General features: G+C 40.2%; 1 protein-coding gene across 1 annotated transcript in view; it reads left to right on the forward strand.

Annotated features, from left to right (window-relative positions):
* The window catches only part of cdkal1 (CDK5 regulatory subunit associated protein 1-like 1), a 247,851-nt gene that overhangs the window by 100,860 nt on the left and 126,810 nt on the right, over nt 1-20,181 (forward strand). The window contains exon 8 of the mRNA XM_061080642.1: nt 7,648-7,751. Within this exon, the coding sequence (XP_060936625.1) occupies nt 7,648-7,751 (104 nt within the window). The remainder of the gene's footprint in view (nt 1-7,647; nt 7,752-20,181) is intronic.

Raw genomic sequence — 20,181 nt, forward strand, 5'->3', positions numbered from 1 at the left:
TGCTGCATATAAGGGTACTGTTGACACAAAACCAAAGAAATCAAGTTTTTGTCCATTTAAAACCAAGGACAGGCAAAGTAAAGTGCTAATTAAAAAAAATAATTTAAATTCAAGTTTCCCTTTTTACTGTGAACCAAGAACAGGCCAAGTGCTGATACTAAAAATAAATAAAAAATCAAGTATCCATTTTTCCAGTTAACAAAAAGGTCAGGGAAAATAACATGAATAAAAACATCAACAAACGAAACTACAGTCTTCTTCGGACTAAATAATTGTGATTAAAAAATGACATTTGTCAGGCAATAGGATAACTTTTCGCTTTTAAACTCGTTAAAAAAAAGTTTAAACCATATTTTTGTAATGGATTCTAGAATCCTGCGCACGGGTAAAAACGTGTATATATAACATCGCAACGAGGCAAGTCCGCATCGTCTCCGTTACGATGTCAAACGTGCCTCCTCCTCAAATGCGTGTGTCATGCTTCCATGGAGAGCAGGTCCGCCGCACAGATACTGCAGGTAGTTTTTTTCGGGCTGTTAAGAGGGAAGTTCTCCGGGTACTTTTTACTCTCTGGCACGCGATGCTGCTGCAGTGGAGGCTGCCATTGGACTTTCAGAGATAGGAAGGGAGCGAGATGGCTCACTCCTCAGCTACTTCTATCAGCACCTCCGGTAAAACGACTTTTAGTTCCGCTGCGCGGCACGAGAAACATGCGCTATGACGTCACCGACGATTCATCGACGAGTAAATTAGTCCGCGACTATTTTTGTCATCGATTTTTGTCGACGACGTCGACTAATCGATGCACCCCTAGTCCGATGAATTGTGTTCGATACTGACTTTCTCTTTCTTGGAAAGACTAAAAACCTTTATTCTTTTTCACTGTTTGATCTCGTCGCCAATGACATCATCATGGTGCTTCATGTATTGCGGCAGAATGCCGTGTTCCCATTGGTCAACGTCATAGAGGTGACAACACCCATCGTGGAAGGATGATGTTAGGATGTTGGTCAGGTGATGCTGCCACGCTTTTTGTTCATTATTATGACAAATACATGATATAAAACAATTGATTGCTGTGGCCAATACTTTATTGATGGTTTCTGAAGCAACTCAAAGCAATACGTCTTTGGGTCATGCTGTTATCCAGCTGCTATTGTGCAGTCTAATCCTGGTTTTACAGATCTGTGAAACATTGAAATAATACATCACTGCACAAAATGTAGAATTTCTTCTGAACCTTCTCTTAACTTATCACACACTGATTGACCAGTGACTCAATAAAATAGTCAGTCAGCCAGACGGCCAGGCACTAATCCTTCCAGTGAATTATCCTGTGGTTTATAAAGTTGTGATCATCTCTGGAAAGTAATCTATTAGTGCATTTTTAAAGTCAGCTTGTTATTTCCTGACTCACTCAGTTACACATTACAGGGTTCACTAAGGTAGAGATCAGAGAGAATCAGCTGTCGGAGCATTAAAGTCACACTTCAGATCAGCTCCTCTAGCACTTTTTCATCAGTAGACTGGTGGTTCAATAATAAGTCAACATCATACCATTCATGTCCAGTAACAATGGGCGGCTGATCTAGTACAAACATTGTCTTGAGGTTTTTCCTCAGACAAAACAAGAAGTTGTCAGAACAGTCGCGACTCCTTCGTAGACATGAGGCTATAGTTTCACACAAAAAGCACGTGTCGTGTCCCTCCAGTCAAAACAACAAGCAAGGCTGCTGTAGTAGTTACTGAAGTCTAAGGTCAGCATGTGACACACACACACACACACATAAAGCTGTTTCAACGTGCAGCAATGGGAACGTGAGACTAAATAACAAAATTCAAGAGGTCAGACACAAAGGCTGAATTGAACACTGAGAGAAATGGGCCCCAGCTGCATTGGGACACACACAGACACAGACACACACACGCACACACACACTGGTCTCGCCACAGATGCAGACACACTTATCCAACACACAAAAATGCAAAAACAATACAATGTTCATAAGTCTTTTTCTTTGTAAACAGTGAACAGTAAGTTAAATTTTAAACTCTTTAAACTTAAATCCTGTCAGCCTCTTCTAAAAATCCTCTTACGTTGTTTGGATAAACACAATGTGTGGGTTTAATTACAAATTGTAAGATTCTGTCGGTCAAATGCCTATTTTGAGAATTTTTAGGTGTCAATCAAATATATATATATATACGTACTGACATACTGCAATGATGGTTGTACACAGAGACATCCACCATCACGTACTCACCACATCATCTAATTACATCCACAAACAAGGGCAGACGGTTTCTACCGTTTTCTCACAGCTGTATTTATCTTGCTTTTCATTAATTGCTGCAGCTCAGTTTCTCCTTAAAAAACATCACATTTATTTGCTTGAGAAGCGTGCTGTGCCTGAAGATTAAACTCCACAAGCAGTAAGCACTGAAACTTGTGTTTAATCCCGAATCCCGATTACAGTTTAACATTAGAACCCCCAACAAGATATAATGAGAGGTATCGTCTTTATCCGAGTCCCACAAGATCATTGCTGTTCATTCAACGTTCCCATGCAACTTGAATACAAGCAGGTTCTTTCTTGTGACAGTGATATTAAGACTGAACTGGATTTAGCTGCCAACCTTTCTCTGAATAACTAATCATCCTCCTATTCTCTGCGCCTAATAGGTCTCTGCTCCTTTGTGTCATTATTCTTTGTGCCTTGACTCCACATTATTTTGGAGCCTCCAACTTTGACTTTGAGATGACACTAATAGTAAACTTACAGGCCGGGCGCTTTGTTCCCTCATATGATCGCAGTTTTATGATTTTGTTTTGCTCATATACTCCACCCGGCTCCCGCTCTTAACAATGAGAGCAATGAATAATCTGGCTTTACAATTTACACAGCGCTCACACTTCCCTGAACAGTTTGAAGCTTTGTTTTCATAATTGCATCTTCAAGCTGACAGAATACACACCCCATGAACAAACACACACACACACAACGCTCTCAGATTAATGCACACATGGCCCAATTTGTTGATGCACAGAGCAATTTTCTAATTAATGTGAAGACCCTAAATGCTTATCAGCGGGAAAACCTTTTTCCTGCTCAACTCTCTCCCAAGCTGTGTCTTTAACTTTCTGCACATGGGAGCTTGTCTGAAGGGAATTATACTCTGTGTGTGTGTGTGTGTGTGTGTGTGTGTGTGTGTGTGTGTGTGTGTGTGTGTGTGTGTGTGTGTGTGTGTGTGTGTGTGTGTGTGTGTGTGTGTGTGTGTGTGTGTGTGTGTGTGTGTGTGTGTGTGTGTGTGTGTGTGTGTGTGTTTTTGTGTCGAGGGAGGTTTACAAATGTATAGAAAAACCTCTAGGCTTTCCTTTCTTTGTTACATTTTCAAGGCTGCAGCCACACAATAGTTTCCCTCTCTCTCACACACACACACACACACACACACGCTTGCACACACACTGGGGAGGTAGCCTGTCTCATTGTAACTCGTTGATGAACTACACTGTTGTCAGGTACAACAGCTACCTCTGTGGTTTAATTAACTGGGACGAAACAGGATGGAGGGAGGACAGAAAGAAAGAAAGAAAGAAAGAAAGAAGGGAAGGGATGTAGGCTTGATAAAGAGGAGAAACATTTGGCTTTAAATTCTTGAAGATCTTTTTTTCTCCTTTCCAGTCACATCACTGACGTATCATCAAGAGCTGTATTATTTGAAACTGCTCTTTAGAAGGCTGCTGGATGGAATCGAAATACAACTTCTCTTCTCCTTCCTCTCCTCCAGCAGATGTGTGTGTGTCAGAGAGAGTGACACTGCTCCTTTCCTTCAGTCAGTGTTAGTCTAAGGGTGCTGACTACTTGTCGCAGTCTGTTTAGGCTGATGGAGAGGTCGAAACTGCTAATGCGTTGTTGTGATACTGGATGAATGTTCAGCAGCAGCACACACACACACACACACACAGACAGACACACACACACACACACCCAACTGGCCACTGACTGTCTCTTGAGATTAATGTTGGTGTGATCCACTCAGCTGGGCCTGATCACATTAAGATGGATGGACCCCCTGGTGGTGTAAGTGTGTGTGTTTGTGTGCGCGCATGCAGGGCCCCATCTGTCTGTGTTTTCTCCACAGCGAGGTCCTGTGACCTAGCTGCCATCTTTAGTGCCCTCAACTAGGATAAAGCAATACCCTGAGAGCGAGAGATGGATTGATTTTTTTCCATGGTGACATTAAAAATTGCTCCTGGCGTTGCAGATGTGTTTCAGAATGATTATGAAGATATTGTAGGTGTTTCACTGTGTCTTTAATGGAGATGTTGCCCAGCCCGGTTAAATGGGTTGAAAAAAGAGGGACCAAAACCCTAAAGGTTCTTCATACCCCAAACAGGATCGACCTGTTTTAATAATTCATCTTATTTTATTTTATAGATAACATAGTTTGGTATTGCTGCTTTGTAAGGACTTTAGTAATGGATCTGCTCAGTAGACAACAGTGGTGGACATATTGCAGTATCTGAATATAAACTTTTAATTACATTTAACCAAGCCATTGCTCTGAAAAGTCATTTTTAAACACCATCTTTGTATCCTGACCTCATAGCATTTGATCTGAATCATGGTGTTTGCATTTTTAAAATACCCTCGCCAAGGTGGTTATATTTCCCAAACTACTGCACAGATTTCAATGACAAGTTTTGGAGTGGATTGAAGTTCTTTGTGGCACAGGGTTCATGTTAGCAGCTCATTAAACAGGATGGTTATGATGTTGATGAGCCTTTGGGTTTGTATTGTAGTATGTGACTATTGCAGCGTTTAATCTATATATTATATAAGGTATGCGTGTGTCTGCTCGTCTCTGTCGCTCTTCACACACATACATCACATTTACTTTTATTGAGTTATTAATCGATGATGTCGGATCATGAATCCGGATCGTTCCAGTCACTTTAACCCTGAGGTCCTGGCTGTGCGCTTCTCGCGTTGTGTGTGACAGATGAGCTGAGTGTGAACTCAAATATTGGACTTTTTTTGAATGTGTTTAAATGCGTGCCCCATAAACTCTGGAGTGAATCAAACAAACACAAAGTAAAGTAAGGTACTGTTCAGGTCCTGATAACTAGTGATGCGTATTGGTGTTTATTGTTAAAGTATCAAGTGACTGTAGGGAGGAGACTCGACATGGTACAAACCAACCACTGCCTTTACTCTGATCCTGGAGCAGCGGCGCCAATCTTTTGCATTGGATGTCCATTGTTGAAACCCTGTATTCCAACTTTTTGTTGCCGCTGTTCGACGAGCTCTTCTCTCCCATCTCTGCTTCACTGCCGGTCTGTGTGTGAGTGGGGGCGGGGCCTGTGCGTGAGTGTAAACTCCGCCTCACTGACGGAGAAGACGCAACTAACTAAAATACACAGAGACAGACCAGCTGAATGTTCGGTGCACCAGTGGGACCAAGGAAAGTTTTTGGGTGCACTTCATGGATGTTGTTTGCGTGTCTCACTCTGGAGCTCTGTAGAAATGTTAATCTGTAGTGTCGCTACTCCTCATAGAGCGAATTACCACAATAGACTTCAGTGAGTGTGTAGTGGAAACTTGAAGTCAATGGGATTTCTGTATTTCTGAACATCGCAGCAACACTCATTATAGATGGATGTCATGCTCGGAACTGATTGTAAAGTCCTTCAGGCAAATGTGTCTTTATGATATTGAACAACTCTATATAACAGTTTGACTTGACTGTACTTTGACTAGAGACATTACATTTTGAATAGTAAGTGGAGTAGTGAAGTTTAATTATTCAACTTTAGCCGAGTGCTCTTATTGATTTAAATGGAATCTGCATGACGCAACGTACAAACACTTCATGTAAACATGACAACAACTGTGTCTGGAGTCCAGCAGCAGTTGTGTGTTGTTTACCAGTTTTAGCTTCAGGGGAATCCCTGTTTTTCCTCCATGAGTCTGTTATGGACAGATACAGGGTTTACGCTCATTATCTGCACCAGTCTGATTTCATAGTCTCACAGTAGCTTCCTTATATCACTGCATTTGATGGTAATTAATCATTACTAAGATGTTTCTGTTATTGCACTGGGGTGTGTAAATCCCACATCAAACACATTTTTTCATTGTGACACTTTACTTAAAAGGCCCTTTGTTCTTGTATTAGCACTGCTGTTAATAGATGGTCATGCTGTTTTCTTTATAAGTATATTGGAGTTTTGAGGGAAAACACCACTTGGCTTGCTGAGTTCTGCTCATGGGAAATTTGTTATGGTTTGCATCACTGTTATTTTACATGTGGCCTCCCTTGGGAATTGAACTCTTGATGTGGCAGCATTAGTCACCCTCAGCTGAGTTATAGAGAAAAACCAAACCCCTACATTTAAGGGTGGAGTGGCCAAGCTCGCTTTTTTAGCACCACACTGGAACACATGAGGAGACAGGAATGATGAATCATGACAAATGTGTGAAATATTATTTACTCGATGAGAAAGAAGATTTTTCCTTTAATGTAATCCCTGCAAACACAAATTAAATTAATCGCATTAACTTGTGTTCACTCAGCAGAATCTTCTAGCAGCAACTGCAACAACAACTGTTTCCAGAAATGTTACGCCAAAAGAGAAATAATGAGTGAGAAGAAATGACTGCAGTGTGTATTTTTACACCAGTATGACAAATTGGAGGTCAGCAATTCAACCCTAACGGAGCAAATAGCCAAAGTCTTCTCAACAGGGGCCTTTCTTCTCATTTTCAATAGTGATTTCAGAAGAAAAGCCCCCTTCATCCTAAATAAAGACTTGTCCAGAGTTGATTACATGCGATGCTTGTGGAGCTGGTTTGAAGCAGCATTTCTCGTTTTTTCTTCTTCGTATTTGGTTTCTTATTAAAAAGTTTCTTGCCCCTTTGCTTTCAAAGTCATTTTGAATGAATCTTTGTCAAAACAAAACAATGCATTGAGTCTAATCTTGCCTCTGCCTGTCTCGGGCAGAGAGAGACAGCAGCTGTCCACGGTTATTTGGGACTGAGCTGGAGACCTTATAAACAGTTTAGCAGAGAGAGAGACGTTTGTTCTCCCTCCTTCCTTCTCCATGTGTACCAGTAGATTTCATTAAGAAGTCTCTTGTCATCTTCATGTTCAATCAATTGATTCAATTGAACATGTCAATAACTGGATTGGTTACTTTTGAGATGGTACATTGTGAAGGATTTAGTTCTTTAGCTTTACGTAAAGATTCAAATAATGATCAAAGACAAATAAATACTTGTCTTGGCAAGTTTGGCAACCAAGTTTTAAAGCATAAAAACATACATTATACATAAATTGAATTGAAAAACATTAAGTAACAAGTTAAGATACATTTAACTTTATTACATTTTAATTAAATTAACTGTTTCAACTTCAAATTAATTGTTTCAACCTGAGCAAAGTTAAGCCCTGTTCCCAAATTCTTACATTTTTGTGAAATATTAGATTGTTTGATGGAGTTAGCGCTAACAACAAAGTGCAATGTGTTTTATTATTCATCTGAGTGCAGTGATGATGTATGAAGAAACTAATCTCATTCTTTCCTTTAAACAGTATATAATATACAGCCATTCATTTCTCTTTCCTCTCTTTCCGTGTGTGTAGGTGTCTGAATGCTTGTACCTACTGCAAGACCAAGCATGCCAGAGGAGACCTGGCCAGTTATCCCATTGAGGAACTAGTGGAGAGAGCCAGACAGTCTTTCCAGGGTGAGTACATTATCTCTGTGGCACTTATGTAACATGACTGTGAAAGCAGGTGTAATTATGCTCCATCATTTCAAAAATCATTTAAATGATAATATTGGTCACAGAATATCCAGTGATTGACTAATCAATAGTGATCAATATATTTATATATATTTGTGCTGACAAAATGCAACTTCTGCTTTTGGATTTAGAGGGTTGTGTTTGGCCTACTTTATTCTCGGTGAGTTTACAGTGGTGTGTTTAAGTGGTTTTGTGTATCTGTGATCAAATGTGGCTCTTGGAGCTGTTGTCACTAAGTTTTATGTCACTTACAATTCACTGTGTTTGTTTGTGATTTCATCATTGGCTCCAGTGTTTTGCAATGATGTGTTGTCCATGTTTATGCCGGTTTGTGTGTCTCTCCTGTTAAGAGGGGGTGAGGCTTTAGTAACACATGTTGATGTTTTTGTTCTTGGGTAGAGGGTCCGGCCAGTTGGCTCTAGTTCGGTGCCAGATGAACAGCTGTTGTGCCCTGGCATCTGTTCCTTGAGAGTAGACTCCCAGAATCCCCAACTGCACAGCAGGCCATGCGCCTATTAGAGCCCCAGGCGGGTCAGTCAAGGGCAAATCTGCACATTGATAACACAAATCTTACTTTGAATAGGTTATAGTACTTACTCTTTATGTGTTTTTCTTTTAATGTCAATGCCTGTTGGGTTTTTGAATGGTATTAAGTCTAAAATCTCTATTGCATCTGTGTAAACAGAGAGAGAAAGTAATGCATTTTTTATCTATGATAATATCAACCAAACCTGCTCACGTAATTCATGTCAGATGCTTCGTTTGGGATTTTCATGCCCAGAGAATAACAACCTCAGGTCAATTGTCTCATCCCATTAACATTTCATTGCTCATGCACTTGATTTAAATGTCGTTGAACCTGAGAATTTGACCCTGAATGTTTTAGAAGAAGCTTGTTTTAAATATGATCGAATCACAGCTTGTTTCCCTCATTGCTTTTACAAAAAAATAATGTCAGATAATCTTGCAGATTGGTTAGATTAATGATTCATTTTGCAACATGAATGTACTTGTGAGTGGAATAAAAAAGACCGTAATAGTGATAAAGCAGATAAAAAGCTTAAGGGAAACAAATGTGCTACTTAACACAGAACATTTCCTCTCTCTGCTCCTTCTGAACATCTCATTGTTCATGGTGATACTAAGCTCTCTGCTCAGACATTTATCTTCTCTAACAATGTTCTCGCAACATGTCTGCATCTGTGCAATTATCCTGTTTGATTAAAGACTCTGCTACATCTTACTCTCAGTGCATCCTCCACAGTGGTAGGTGCAACCCACTGCTTTAGGAACCTTTTTAATGTCTGACTTTACAGCAGCAAATTCACATGACTCTTTCAACAGCGGACCCCTTTTCACTTGAGAGGGCAATGCTCTGTGGCAGCGGGATTGAGTCGTCGTCAGATTAATGTTGGCACACAAACGCACACTACCTAAGAGTCGTGATTGGCAAGACTTGTGAACACCATGTTGTTTTTATTCTGGCCTGAGGCTGTTTGCAAACTGACAACATCGCTGTGTCCAAAATACACAGTTGACTGTGGATGTGTTGATGCAGGTATCAGCACAAAACTGAAATATTAACCTGAAGTCTAGAGTTGTAAAGATGCTGGAGAGTATTTTACAACTCAGCCACACTGCCAAGGGGTTAGAGTCTCTGGAATTTTGGACCGAGCACTATTGTTGGATCACTTCAGTTTATGTCAGGCTAATGAAAAGTGAGAATATACCCTTGACAAGGACATGGCTTTTTCCAAATCCCTTCCAGAACTCTTTAAAACAGCTGCATCCCTACCACTGCAGTGCCCGGGGGTGGGCAGTGAAGGGCAAACTCACCAGCTGCTTGAACTTAGGTCCGTGTGTATGTGTGTGTGTATGACTGTGTTTGTATCAGAGAGAGAGAGATGTTGGTGACAGTGCAGGGTAAAGATACACCTGCCCTTTAAACTTGTTTGAGAAAAGTTACATGTGTAAAACCTACTAACAAGAAGTTTGTTTGGAGACTCATATTACTTTTATTACTCTACCTGCAATGTAAATATTTACCTTGGGTGCTGCTTGTTTGAAAATTGACTCAAATGTATCCTAATAAAGCTGTATTAGGATGCCACAGCCTCAATGAACAAATGAGTAACTTAATAAATTAGGTAACAAGTGACAAAACCTACATGTGCTCCAACAAATTCTCGACCAACAGGGTGATGATTTACGAGAGTTGTTGAGTACAAACCAGAAACTTCAGTTTAGAGGTCAGATATGTGCGTTTGTAATTCGTTAAAACACAGGAAGCATGAGTGTCCCAGACGGTTAGTTGTTTTCAAAACAGAGAAAGAGGAAGCTGGAGGTTAGCGCCTGTCATGATTTACACACAGTTGGAGTGAGACGGAGACAGAGATGGGTAACGGGAGAGGACACAGACGAGGTTTCACTGTCTCTCCACTGCTCTCTGTGGTGGAAGCAGCCAGGATCTTTCAGTTTTACAGTCGGTGAACCTGTTAAACATTTGATTCTCCCTTCAGAGTGAGCTCTTCATATGCTTACATCTTCATCACTGACATGTTTGGGTGCATCTTAAATTGTTTTATATTGTGCATTATATTTACTAAAAAGGTGATGAATTCATATTTTCTGGTCTCATTACATGTAAAGTAAATTATTCAAGCCTTTTTTGTTTTGAGATTTCGATGATTTGGGCTTAAAACTCCCTTTGAGCTATGACCTTCTCTGGCTCATCCTCCTTGCGGAGGGTGTCGATGATCATCTTCCCCATGAGTGAAGTTGCTTGCACTGAACCATACTGAGAGATACATGGTATTTATACTGTGTAAGTAGTAATTTACTCAGATTCAAAATGAAATATTCAAATATGTTGTGATATTCCTCTTTCCTGTTGTCAATAACTGATGGGAATATTAACCTTTTTTAAATAAAAATACATGTAAAAGAATATTAAAGATCTGGGTTAGGGTTAGAGTACTACTATCCTTATTTGTTTGCCTTTTACTCCTTGCAACTCTTATCATCTCACATAAACAAAAAACATAAATATTTAATGGCCAATGCCCACAGTAAGACTCACTGTTTTCAACCGAGTTTTCTGATGCTTGTTGACCATGTTACACACACACACACACACACGCACGCACACGCACACGCACACACACACACACTCACTGGCGAGTGTGATAAGTGAGTTTCATCTCAGGAATAATTGGGAAGAGGCTATCCAATATATTTTTTTGCATGTCACATATAATATATGTCTCTTTTGTTGAACAAATAGAATCATCTGCCACATTTATGAAGAAAAGGGACGCTGTTTACTCTGTCAGATATTTTTGTTGGGTTTGGAATTGCATTATGGCAGTGCAGCAGTGCCCCTGTTTCTCCCGCGTTCGGAGTCACCTTTTTCTTATCACAGACAAATTGAGCCCCACAAACAGGCCCTGAAATTTGATTTGCTATTTGATGTCTTTTGAATAATAATAGTGGAAAAAGCTGCAAGTATGAATGCTAATTTTGATTGGGCAGTCAGCCCGCATCGGGGGTATTTGATTGGTTTATCTGAGGGAACTTTGAAAGGATTTATGGGATTTATTCAAATGCGATTTGAGGTAAATAGCTCTCTTTCCATCTGGAAAAAAGAAAAAGTGAGTGAGTGCACAGCTTTTAAAATAATCTGAATTATTCAAATGTATGAATGGATAATTTTTAACATCAGAGAGGTCTGTTAATGTATGCAGGTAATGGAGGCTGGGGATGTCATAGGAAATGACAAGTGTGTGTGTGTGTGTGTGTGTGTTTGAGAGTGAGAGAGAGTGGGGGTCTGTATGCCTTGTTTTGTGTGTGACAGAGACAGGGAAACTGTGATTGTGCGTGGGTTGGTGTGTGTTTGTGTGTGTGTGTTTTATCAGAAGTGTGTAAAACAGCCAGAAGTAGAGAAATATTTAATCATATTCTTGTGGGTGAGCAGTTCTAGAGATGGCAGTATTCTCCGTGAGGTGAGAACAGTAGATGGAAGGTAAACAACCTAAATCCACCAGCAACCTGCCAACAAACCAGTGACTGTTCGACTCCACCTGTCTGTCCTCTGGTCCTCTGAATTTAAACACACCTCCAGCCTCCATCCTTTCCCTTCAGTCACGTCTCACTGTTGTTTATATGTCTTAAAGATCAGCAGTATAGGTAATAATATTTGTGGATATTTTTATTTCTAAGAAATTTGCAAGTCACAGGATGTTTTATTTCCTTGTTCTGACTGGTTTGTTTGATTGGCATTTTATTTTTACTGTTTTAGAAAAAGTCTTTCATTGTGTCCATTGGAATCCTCATATTAATCCCATTGTCAGTGTATTAGTTGAACTGACAGGGTTGACTTTGGGATGTGAGGCCTGTCTGTCAGCGAGGTTGTTCTTCTACTGCGATCGACAGGCTGCGATACCCTGTAGGGCAACGCAAGGTGTGGGGCTGTTTTGGGAAAAGATTATACATATTCAGTTGCAATACAAATCCAAATTTACCTGTACCTGCCACATGAGAAAGTTATGAATGAAACTAATGTGAACTGATTGTAATTTTAATATTTCCCTAACACCTCTGTGTGATAGAACATGACTAAGATTTAATCTTATTATTCTGTTTGAGCAGTTGTGGAAATGACAGCTTCCTCTATGAGGTAAGCACAGAAGATTCAGAGTTAACAACAATCCTCATGTCTTCTTAATTTAAATTTAAGGAAATTGGCTTTTTCCTCTCCTCCTATTCAAAGATACTTAACAAATCATCTGTGGAAACCATAGTGACCCTATGCCGTGAACACAGTGGCTGCCCCTGAGAAATGGGACAGGAGACATTGGCCCAGTCAGTCAGACAGTGAGCAGCCAGAGCTGTGTACGAGACAGAGTTCTCTATTTTTGTTGCGGTCCTCAAACCCCCCACTGTGGCTGTCGCCCTGTCAGTTTAAACTGTCAGTGGGGTGTTTTTGAACCGGCCCTGTCTAAAACAGGATGTGACGCTTCATAGATACAGACTCACTGCTATCACTCCCACATGACACAACACATTAGTGTGTGACATGTGTCTAAGCAATCATGACACAGCTTTAATTTTTCGGGGCTGCACTGAGTGTTGGCATATGACAACTCACAATTGAAACCTAAATGACCACAATTGCATATTTTTAAAGGCTGGAGATTTTGTGCCTTGTGAAAAAAAATGGTTTGATGCTCTATATTCCATTAAAAAAATCTAAGAAAACCAGATGTAAAGCCTGGATTTTGCACATGAAGATGACAGTATAATCAAATTCTCAATTGCCTTTTTAATTTTCCCATCACACTTCTTTCTTTATTCTAACAGCCTACATCTAAGGCAAATATATCCACTAATATCCCCAGATATCAGCAGATTTTTTCTCTCGTTTCCACATGACTGATTGCATCAGTGTCGAACACAGATATTAGCAGAAATGACACTGCTTAGCTCCCCGGCTCCAGCTGGATGACATATGACAGATAGCCATAGATAGACAGATATGCGGGCTTGCTTGTTGGCCAGCTCCAACATCTGTGACAGGTGTCAGCTCCTGTTTACCTCTGCGGCTGCAGCTATGTGACACATGGGCAGGGGGGGCTGCCAAAGTTTGCCAGGAACAATACTCTCTGGGTCAGCGGTTCCTCCAGGTTGGGTGTTAAAGTTACATTTTAGTGGGTTCGTCTTAATAACACCTTATATTAAGTTAGAAGAACAGTGCCTTGTGGAGACAATCAGCAGAGAAAAGGCTGCAGGATTGAGAGCAGGAGACAGATTTAACAGATGTACAGGGTCAAAGCAGATGTAAGAGTGTGCATGTGTTTGGTAGCTATTGATAGTATCAGTTGTTTTCTCTGCGGAGTGGAGAGCGTGTATAGAGGTCACAGGTTCAGAATTCAGTCAGGTAAAAGAGATGGAGGTTATAAGATTAAAAGAAAACCTGCCTCTAATTTGTCTGTTATTGATTGAGATTTGGCAATAGAGATACAGAGAGAGGAGCAGAGAGTCTTCATATCGATAGAAGCACATTGATCATAGTTGAGTCACTGCCATCAAAGTGCCGACTATTGGAAAGACCGAGGAAAACCGCTGAGCTAGCAAACACTAACAAATTCTCTGTGTGTGTATGGAGGCAGTCAAATTCATTATCCTCTGGGAAAGCTCGTGGGGAGAAGCTCCAAATAGATTTTCTGAATCTCCGGCTGTCCGATAAGTTGCTAATGCTTTTCAGCCACACAGTAGTTTCTTCATGTGCTGTTCGGCACTGAGAAATGATCCACAGGAAGTGTTTCGAAAAACCAGCTGCTGAGTTCAAACATGCTGTTTGTCACCAGTACTGAAGCATCAAGGAGTGATAACCAGTCTTAAGTTTATTCACTTAATTAGCTTCAGATACAGCTTTATTTGTCAGTGGATAATAAAGGTTAAACCATACAAGGGAGCAAGATGCTGTTCCCTACAAATCAGGCTGCAGGTCACATTTTAAAAATTTAAAAAACATAACACATAAAAAAGAGAGAAGTTAATACCATAATTTTTGCTCTGCAGTTACATGCCACATGACACAGTCAAATCTAAGGGTTGTATAGGGCTGCGATCTTGATAGATTATCAAGATTTGATAACTGCCCCATGAAATATTACAATTTCACAGTATTTCACATTATATATTATGACGCCTGTAATCTGAAACTGATTTAATTAACGATTACAAACTCTGGAATTATCTATGCCCTTTACTTAAGTAAAAGTATTTATACCTCACTCAAAAAATGCTCTATTACAAGTTAAATTACCGCATTGAAATTATAGGTGTAAGTGTTACCAGAAAAATGTATTTACAATATTAAAAGTAAAAGTACTCTATACAGAATATCACCTGTGACTCAACTAATTGCTTGTTCATTTGGTTCATTTCACGATCAAATCTGAAAATCGTGAGAAATATCACAAGTTCTCTAAATGATGATTGAACTAGTTTCCAGTTTCTTGTTGGTTTTGCAGCAGCTCAACCAGACTGATCCAGTCTTCAGCCGTTAGTCACAGATACACTCACCTATCTCAGCCCCCTGAGCTGAGGAAGGTTGTGTCTGTTTCTTTATGAGGTCACAGCAGGGTCAGTGTGTTTTTGCCAAACGCAGATGTAGCCTGGAACCATTGTGTGGAAAATTAGTTTGATTTAGCATTTTATGATGGACATTTAAAGATGTTTTTTTTTGTTATGGATTAAAGTTATGACCGGAACACATTATTTGATCTGCACGGATGGATTCCGTTCTCAATGATGGGCCAACATGTTTGATGTGTTTCCTCCTTTGGCAGCCTGTCCTTACGTCCCCCTTTTATGCAAGTGGATATCCGTCCTTAAGGACAATGTTCGTTTTTGCGATGTCCAAAGGAATCCCACGCTGCAGATTTTCACTTTTTTTGTTGGGATGGAATTGGATGATGTCTTTCTTCTCTCTGCCAGTTCCTGTGCTGCATGTGTGTGTTTGGCGCTGACAAGCAGTCGAGGAGGAAAGTTGATGTGCACACGCAGGACAGTTTGTTTAATAAATAACAACTAATTTTCCTTCTGAGACCAGATAATGCAACTTGAAAGCTCCTGCACAGTGCAAAGCTTAATGCAGAAATATTTATAAAATAATCTCGTCCAGCCGTCTTTGTGTATACTAGCCTGTGTACTTGCTCTTATCACTTTGACAACCCAAAGTTCAAATGAGCTTGCATAAAAACTCTCAATGAAAGTCATTTATTTTGTTAGATAATAGTCTGTACGGAATACATGCTTGTGCTGGAGCATGGTTATAAGAAACAAGTATCCAGCAGAAGACACTGAGGAGCCTGTTCGATTTCAGCTTGGCGTGACTCTTCTGTGTTTGCCGTTGCTTGTTCACACAACAGTGTAATGTGTTCATCAACAGGTACTTTTACCGGCAGTACTTGTTGAATGGGTGACATAACTTTCACAGCCAGTGGTGTGTCGAGCTGCTATGAAGTGACGGAAAGCCTGTTGTTTCCAGGTTATGTTTCCCAATTCAGTGTAGCCACATTCGATACAGCATTGAGAAGCGTTCAGTTTGTTCTGCTCTCCAACTTTCAGTCGGCTTCTTGCTGCTTATGTCTGATCACACAAACGCTCGCTCTTTCTCCTTCTCTTGTCTACTCAGAGTAAATATTTCATTGGTTGTGTTCTTATTGTCAGTTTAATACAGAGCCAGGCGCCTCGCTGTTTGGTAAATGCTGCTTGTCTGGATTTAAACACACTTATTCACATTATGCGCAAGGATAGGAAGAACACACACAAACACAATTTCCTCAGGCAGTCTCTTCAGGCAAGGTTTGGACAACCCAGCTGCAGTCTCACCTCAACCACCACTGTGTGTGTGTGTGTGTGTGTGTGTGTGTGTGTGTGTGTGTGTGTGTGTGTGTGTGTGTGTGTGTGTGTGTGTGTGTGTGTGTGTGTGTGTGTGTGTGTGTGTGTGTGTGTGTGTGTGTGTGTGTGTGTGTGTGTGTGTGTGTGTGTGTGTGTGTGTGTGTGTGTGTGTGTGTGTGTGTGTGTGTGTGTGTGTGTGTGATCTCAGTGAGTTCCACTGAGTCACTTAAGATGAGAGAGGATGACAGTTCTTTTCTTTTCTCTCTACATCCTTCAAACATATTAAATATGTTTTCTTTGTCTTTTGCTCTTTAAGTTGAGCTGAAGCACGGCTGTCCCTCATGTCAATGCGCCGTCTTCCTGTTTGACCTCTTTTCATTCTCTTCACAGGATAGACAAAAAGACAACAGAGGGTGGTGTGTGTGCATGCACGTGTGGGTTTGTGTGTGTGCGACTGTGCGTGCGCATGTACCGTCTCGTCCTGTGATTTAGTGCCAAGCTGGCAGCGGAGGCTAGTGAATAGGGGGCCCCTTTCACACAAAGGGAGCACGGGATACACACAAACCCGCGCGCACACACTCGCACAACTCCCAGCCAGTGCCAGACTGCGGGCCACCAACTGCACACCTGGCATGGCGCTATTATGTCACCAGAGTGTGTGTGTCTGTGTGTGTGCGCGTGTGATTGTGTAAGTCCAGCAGACACCATCTGCTCTGTCCTCTGTGAACTCGTGTCCACACCTCTCCTACTTCATTACACTTTATCAAAATGTGATAAAACCTTGGATAAATACCCAATTTTAGTGGTACAACAGTATTTACTCTCTACTGCTTAGTCCTATTAATATTCTGCTAGATGAGCAATATATCTTTAGCTCTATGTATTGTTTTACAGCAGTTTATTACTGAATGTGTGCTAAAACTTATAATACACTATATTTGTTTGTGAAATACATAAAACTGCTACTAAAATCTGTATTAATGATTTATTTGGGACTTTCCTCATTGAAGAATATATTGTTTTCAAAGTTTTTTCACACACTAGTAAGAAATAAGTCAAATGCAATACATGTATTTTGGGAAATTTAGAGACAGTGGGTTTCAGGCAATGGAATCAGCTGTAGACAAGAATACATGGTCCTCTGAATACTGATTAATACGTTTTTTTTGTGGAAACAAATATTCTTCTTCTATCCTCCATTCATTTTCTTCTTCATACTATATCTCTCATAAATAAAGGTGGTGAATACCACTGTGTTTTGCTGCTGAACAACACTGTGGGGGAGGGGAAGGCAGTAACACATTCAGTCAATAGGTGGCAGTAAGACACTAATATATAGACTCAGACCATGTGCTCGGCTCACAGGCCTTGTTTTTGTCTCCCTGGCTTTGCACACTCTCTCTCTCTCTCTCTCTCTCTCTCTCTCTCTCTCTCTCTCTCTCTCTCTCTCTCTCTCTCTCTCTCTCTCTCTCTCTCTCTCTCTCTCTCTCTCTCTCTCTCTCTCTCTCTCTCTCTCTCTCTCTCTCTCTCTCTCTCTCTCTCTCTCTCTCTCTCTCTCTCTCTCTCTCTCTCTCTCTCTCTCTCTCTCTCTCTCACACACACACCAAGAGTTGGCTTGTGCCTGTTAAAATGTTTAACTGCTGTAAGTCCTCTGACTCGCATTTGGCTTTTAGTTTTTTCCCCCAAAACGCCACCCTCTATGTTTTTGTGTGTATGTGTTTCCTCTCCCAAGCTGTGAAAGCTCGATTGTTTATATACCAACTTCCTCTTTGTTAGTCTGTTAGTCACACATTTTCTTTAATTAATGAAAATAATTGTTAATTGTCATGTGATATATGTTAATATAACCTTGCAAATATTTGTAATGATCGCCCACTCAAAGACTTTACAGGTGTTTTAGGAAACCCCCTGTTAGTCCTCTTGTGATGCTCCTTTGTGTCCAAACCCAGATTCCACTGGAGGGAAAGGGAAGAGAAATGTCTTTATGAAAGTACTTCAGTCCTGATATTATAATGATTATTTCCATATCATCATTACCTCTGTCAGTATATTAGGTCAGGATTAATTTACCTTATAGCTTAATATGCTGATCTTGCATGTGATCATTGTTTTCTCCATAAAACCAATCTGCCTTTTAATCTCAACTCGTTTGTTCTTTCCCTTTCCTTCTGTATCCTGTCTTCCTGTCCAGCTTATCTAAAACCTTGTCATAATCAAAAATTTGGTACCCCATATCTTCTCTCCAATTTATTTCTTCATGGATCTGACTCCTTGTACAATGTTTTATTCCCACTTAGTTTTTTCAGAGATAAAAATCCTTTTTATACAGTGCTTTGTGTGTTTGTTTATCCAATGTATCATTTTTAATGTCATTTTACAAGGAACCCCTTGCTTCCTGGTTCATTACCCGTCACGCCACTCCACTGCAAGGTTGTTTCCACAAGCCTCTGTGAGTCATGAGGTTGACATACACACATGACACCAGACACACACACATACACACACACGCGTAAGGAGAAAAAAACCTCTACAAGTGGCTCAAGTCCTCAAGTTTGCGTCTGCTTTGAAGTCTAGACTTGGAGTTTGCAAGACTGGAGAAGTAAAGATTAATTGGGCCGTTTAATCTACACAGTCCCTTGTTTGAACCCTTTCAGCTTTTTGGCAGTGCCACGGAACCAAAGCCCTTTAGATACCTGCAGGGATTAAAGTTTCTGCCATGTGGCATTTTTCAGTCATGTGGATTTCTGAGCAGGAAGACTGCATTAGATCAGTGAAAGATACATGATTAAAGGTACAGTTGGATATTAGGTGGCACTCATTACTGCAGTTTAATAACTGTTTCAGTGTTTGTCATGGCAATGAACATATCCACAAATGAAGGCTGATGTATCACGTATCTGTAGAAAGATTTAATTCAAAAGCTTGTTTGCCTTCATTTATCACAGTCAAGCAGCCTATTTTTTCATCTAACCCCTATCTGGCATATGCAAGTACTTCTAACTTGACCCATTGAAAATAAGTCAAGTACTTCAAGCTCTGAAATGTAAGCAAATTATTAATTTAACAGTTGATAGCAGTTGCACATCCAGGATACAAAAAACAACATTTATATTAATTATGCTTATTTCTGACCTGTGCAATTTAAGTTGAATACTCACTCTCCCTTTTGCTCTGTTTCTGTCTCCTTCAACTTCTAAGGGAAGTAAATAGCTGTTAAGAAACTACCTATTTTAATATGTTCATCATTAACTTTGTTTGTTTGCTGTCAGGTGCTGGACAGATGCTTTACACAAAGGGAAAACAATTCAAACCACCCAGGCAAAATCAGTGAGAGTGAATCAGAAGAGTAAAGTTCTGACGTAAAACAAAAAGCAGTGAACTGAAAGATGTGACCTACAATACCAGTGACCTCCACATTACACATTTACACTTTACACTTACACTTGGTCTATTTGTTAATATCAAAATATTGATCAGAGAAGTGTGTTGATTGGATATTATCACAGTAAACTTCTGTGTTATGTAAACTGTTAAACGTTTGGGAGAAAATGTACAGTAGTGTGCATTTTATATACTAAACAATAATAATTGACAATTATCTTAATTAAAAAAACAGCTTAATTTCCTTTCTATCTTACTATGGCCTGAATACGTATATATCAGCCCGTCCTTTGTGTCACCTTGAACTCTTAGACAACATATTTAACACGCTTATCGTCACATGTGCTTATGATTCAAAGACAATACATTTTTTATTTGTCCCACGCTAATAGTCTGACACGCAGGGAAAAGGTGAACTCATTTTCTCTACTCGGTTTCCTGAGGTACCGGCCTCCTCCTATCTGTTATGCCCCGCACAGCCTCCAACAAACACACACATCGCATGCACATGCACAACCACTTAACACACACATCACAATTAATTGGTTACTCTACCTGTAATTAACTTGAACCTTACATCAAT

This window comes from Limanda limanda, chromosome 11, assembly GCF_963576545.1.
Source record: "Limanda limanda chromosome 11, fLimLim1.1, whole genome shotgun sequence".
NCBI lineage: Eukaryota > Metazoa > Chordata > Actinopteri > Pleuronectiformes > Pleuronectidae > Limanda > Limanda limanda.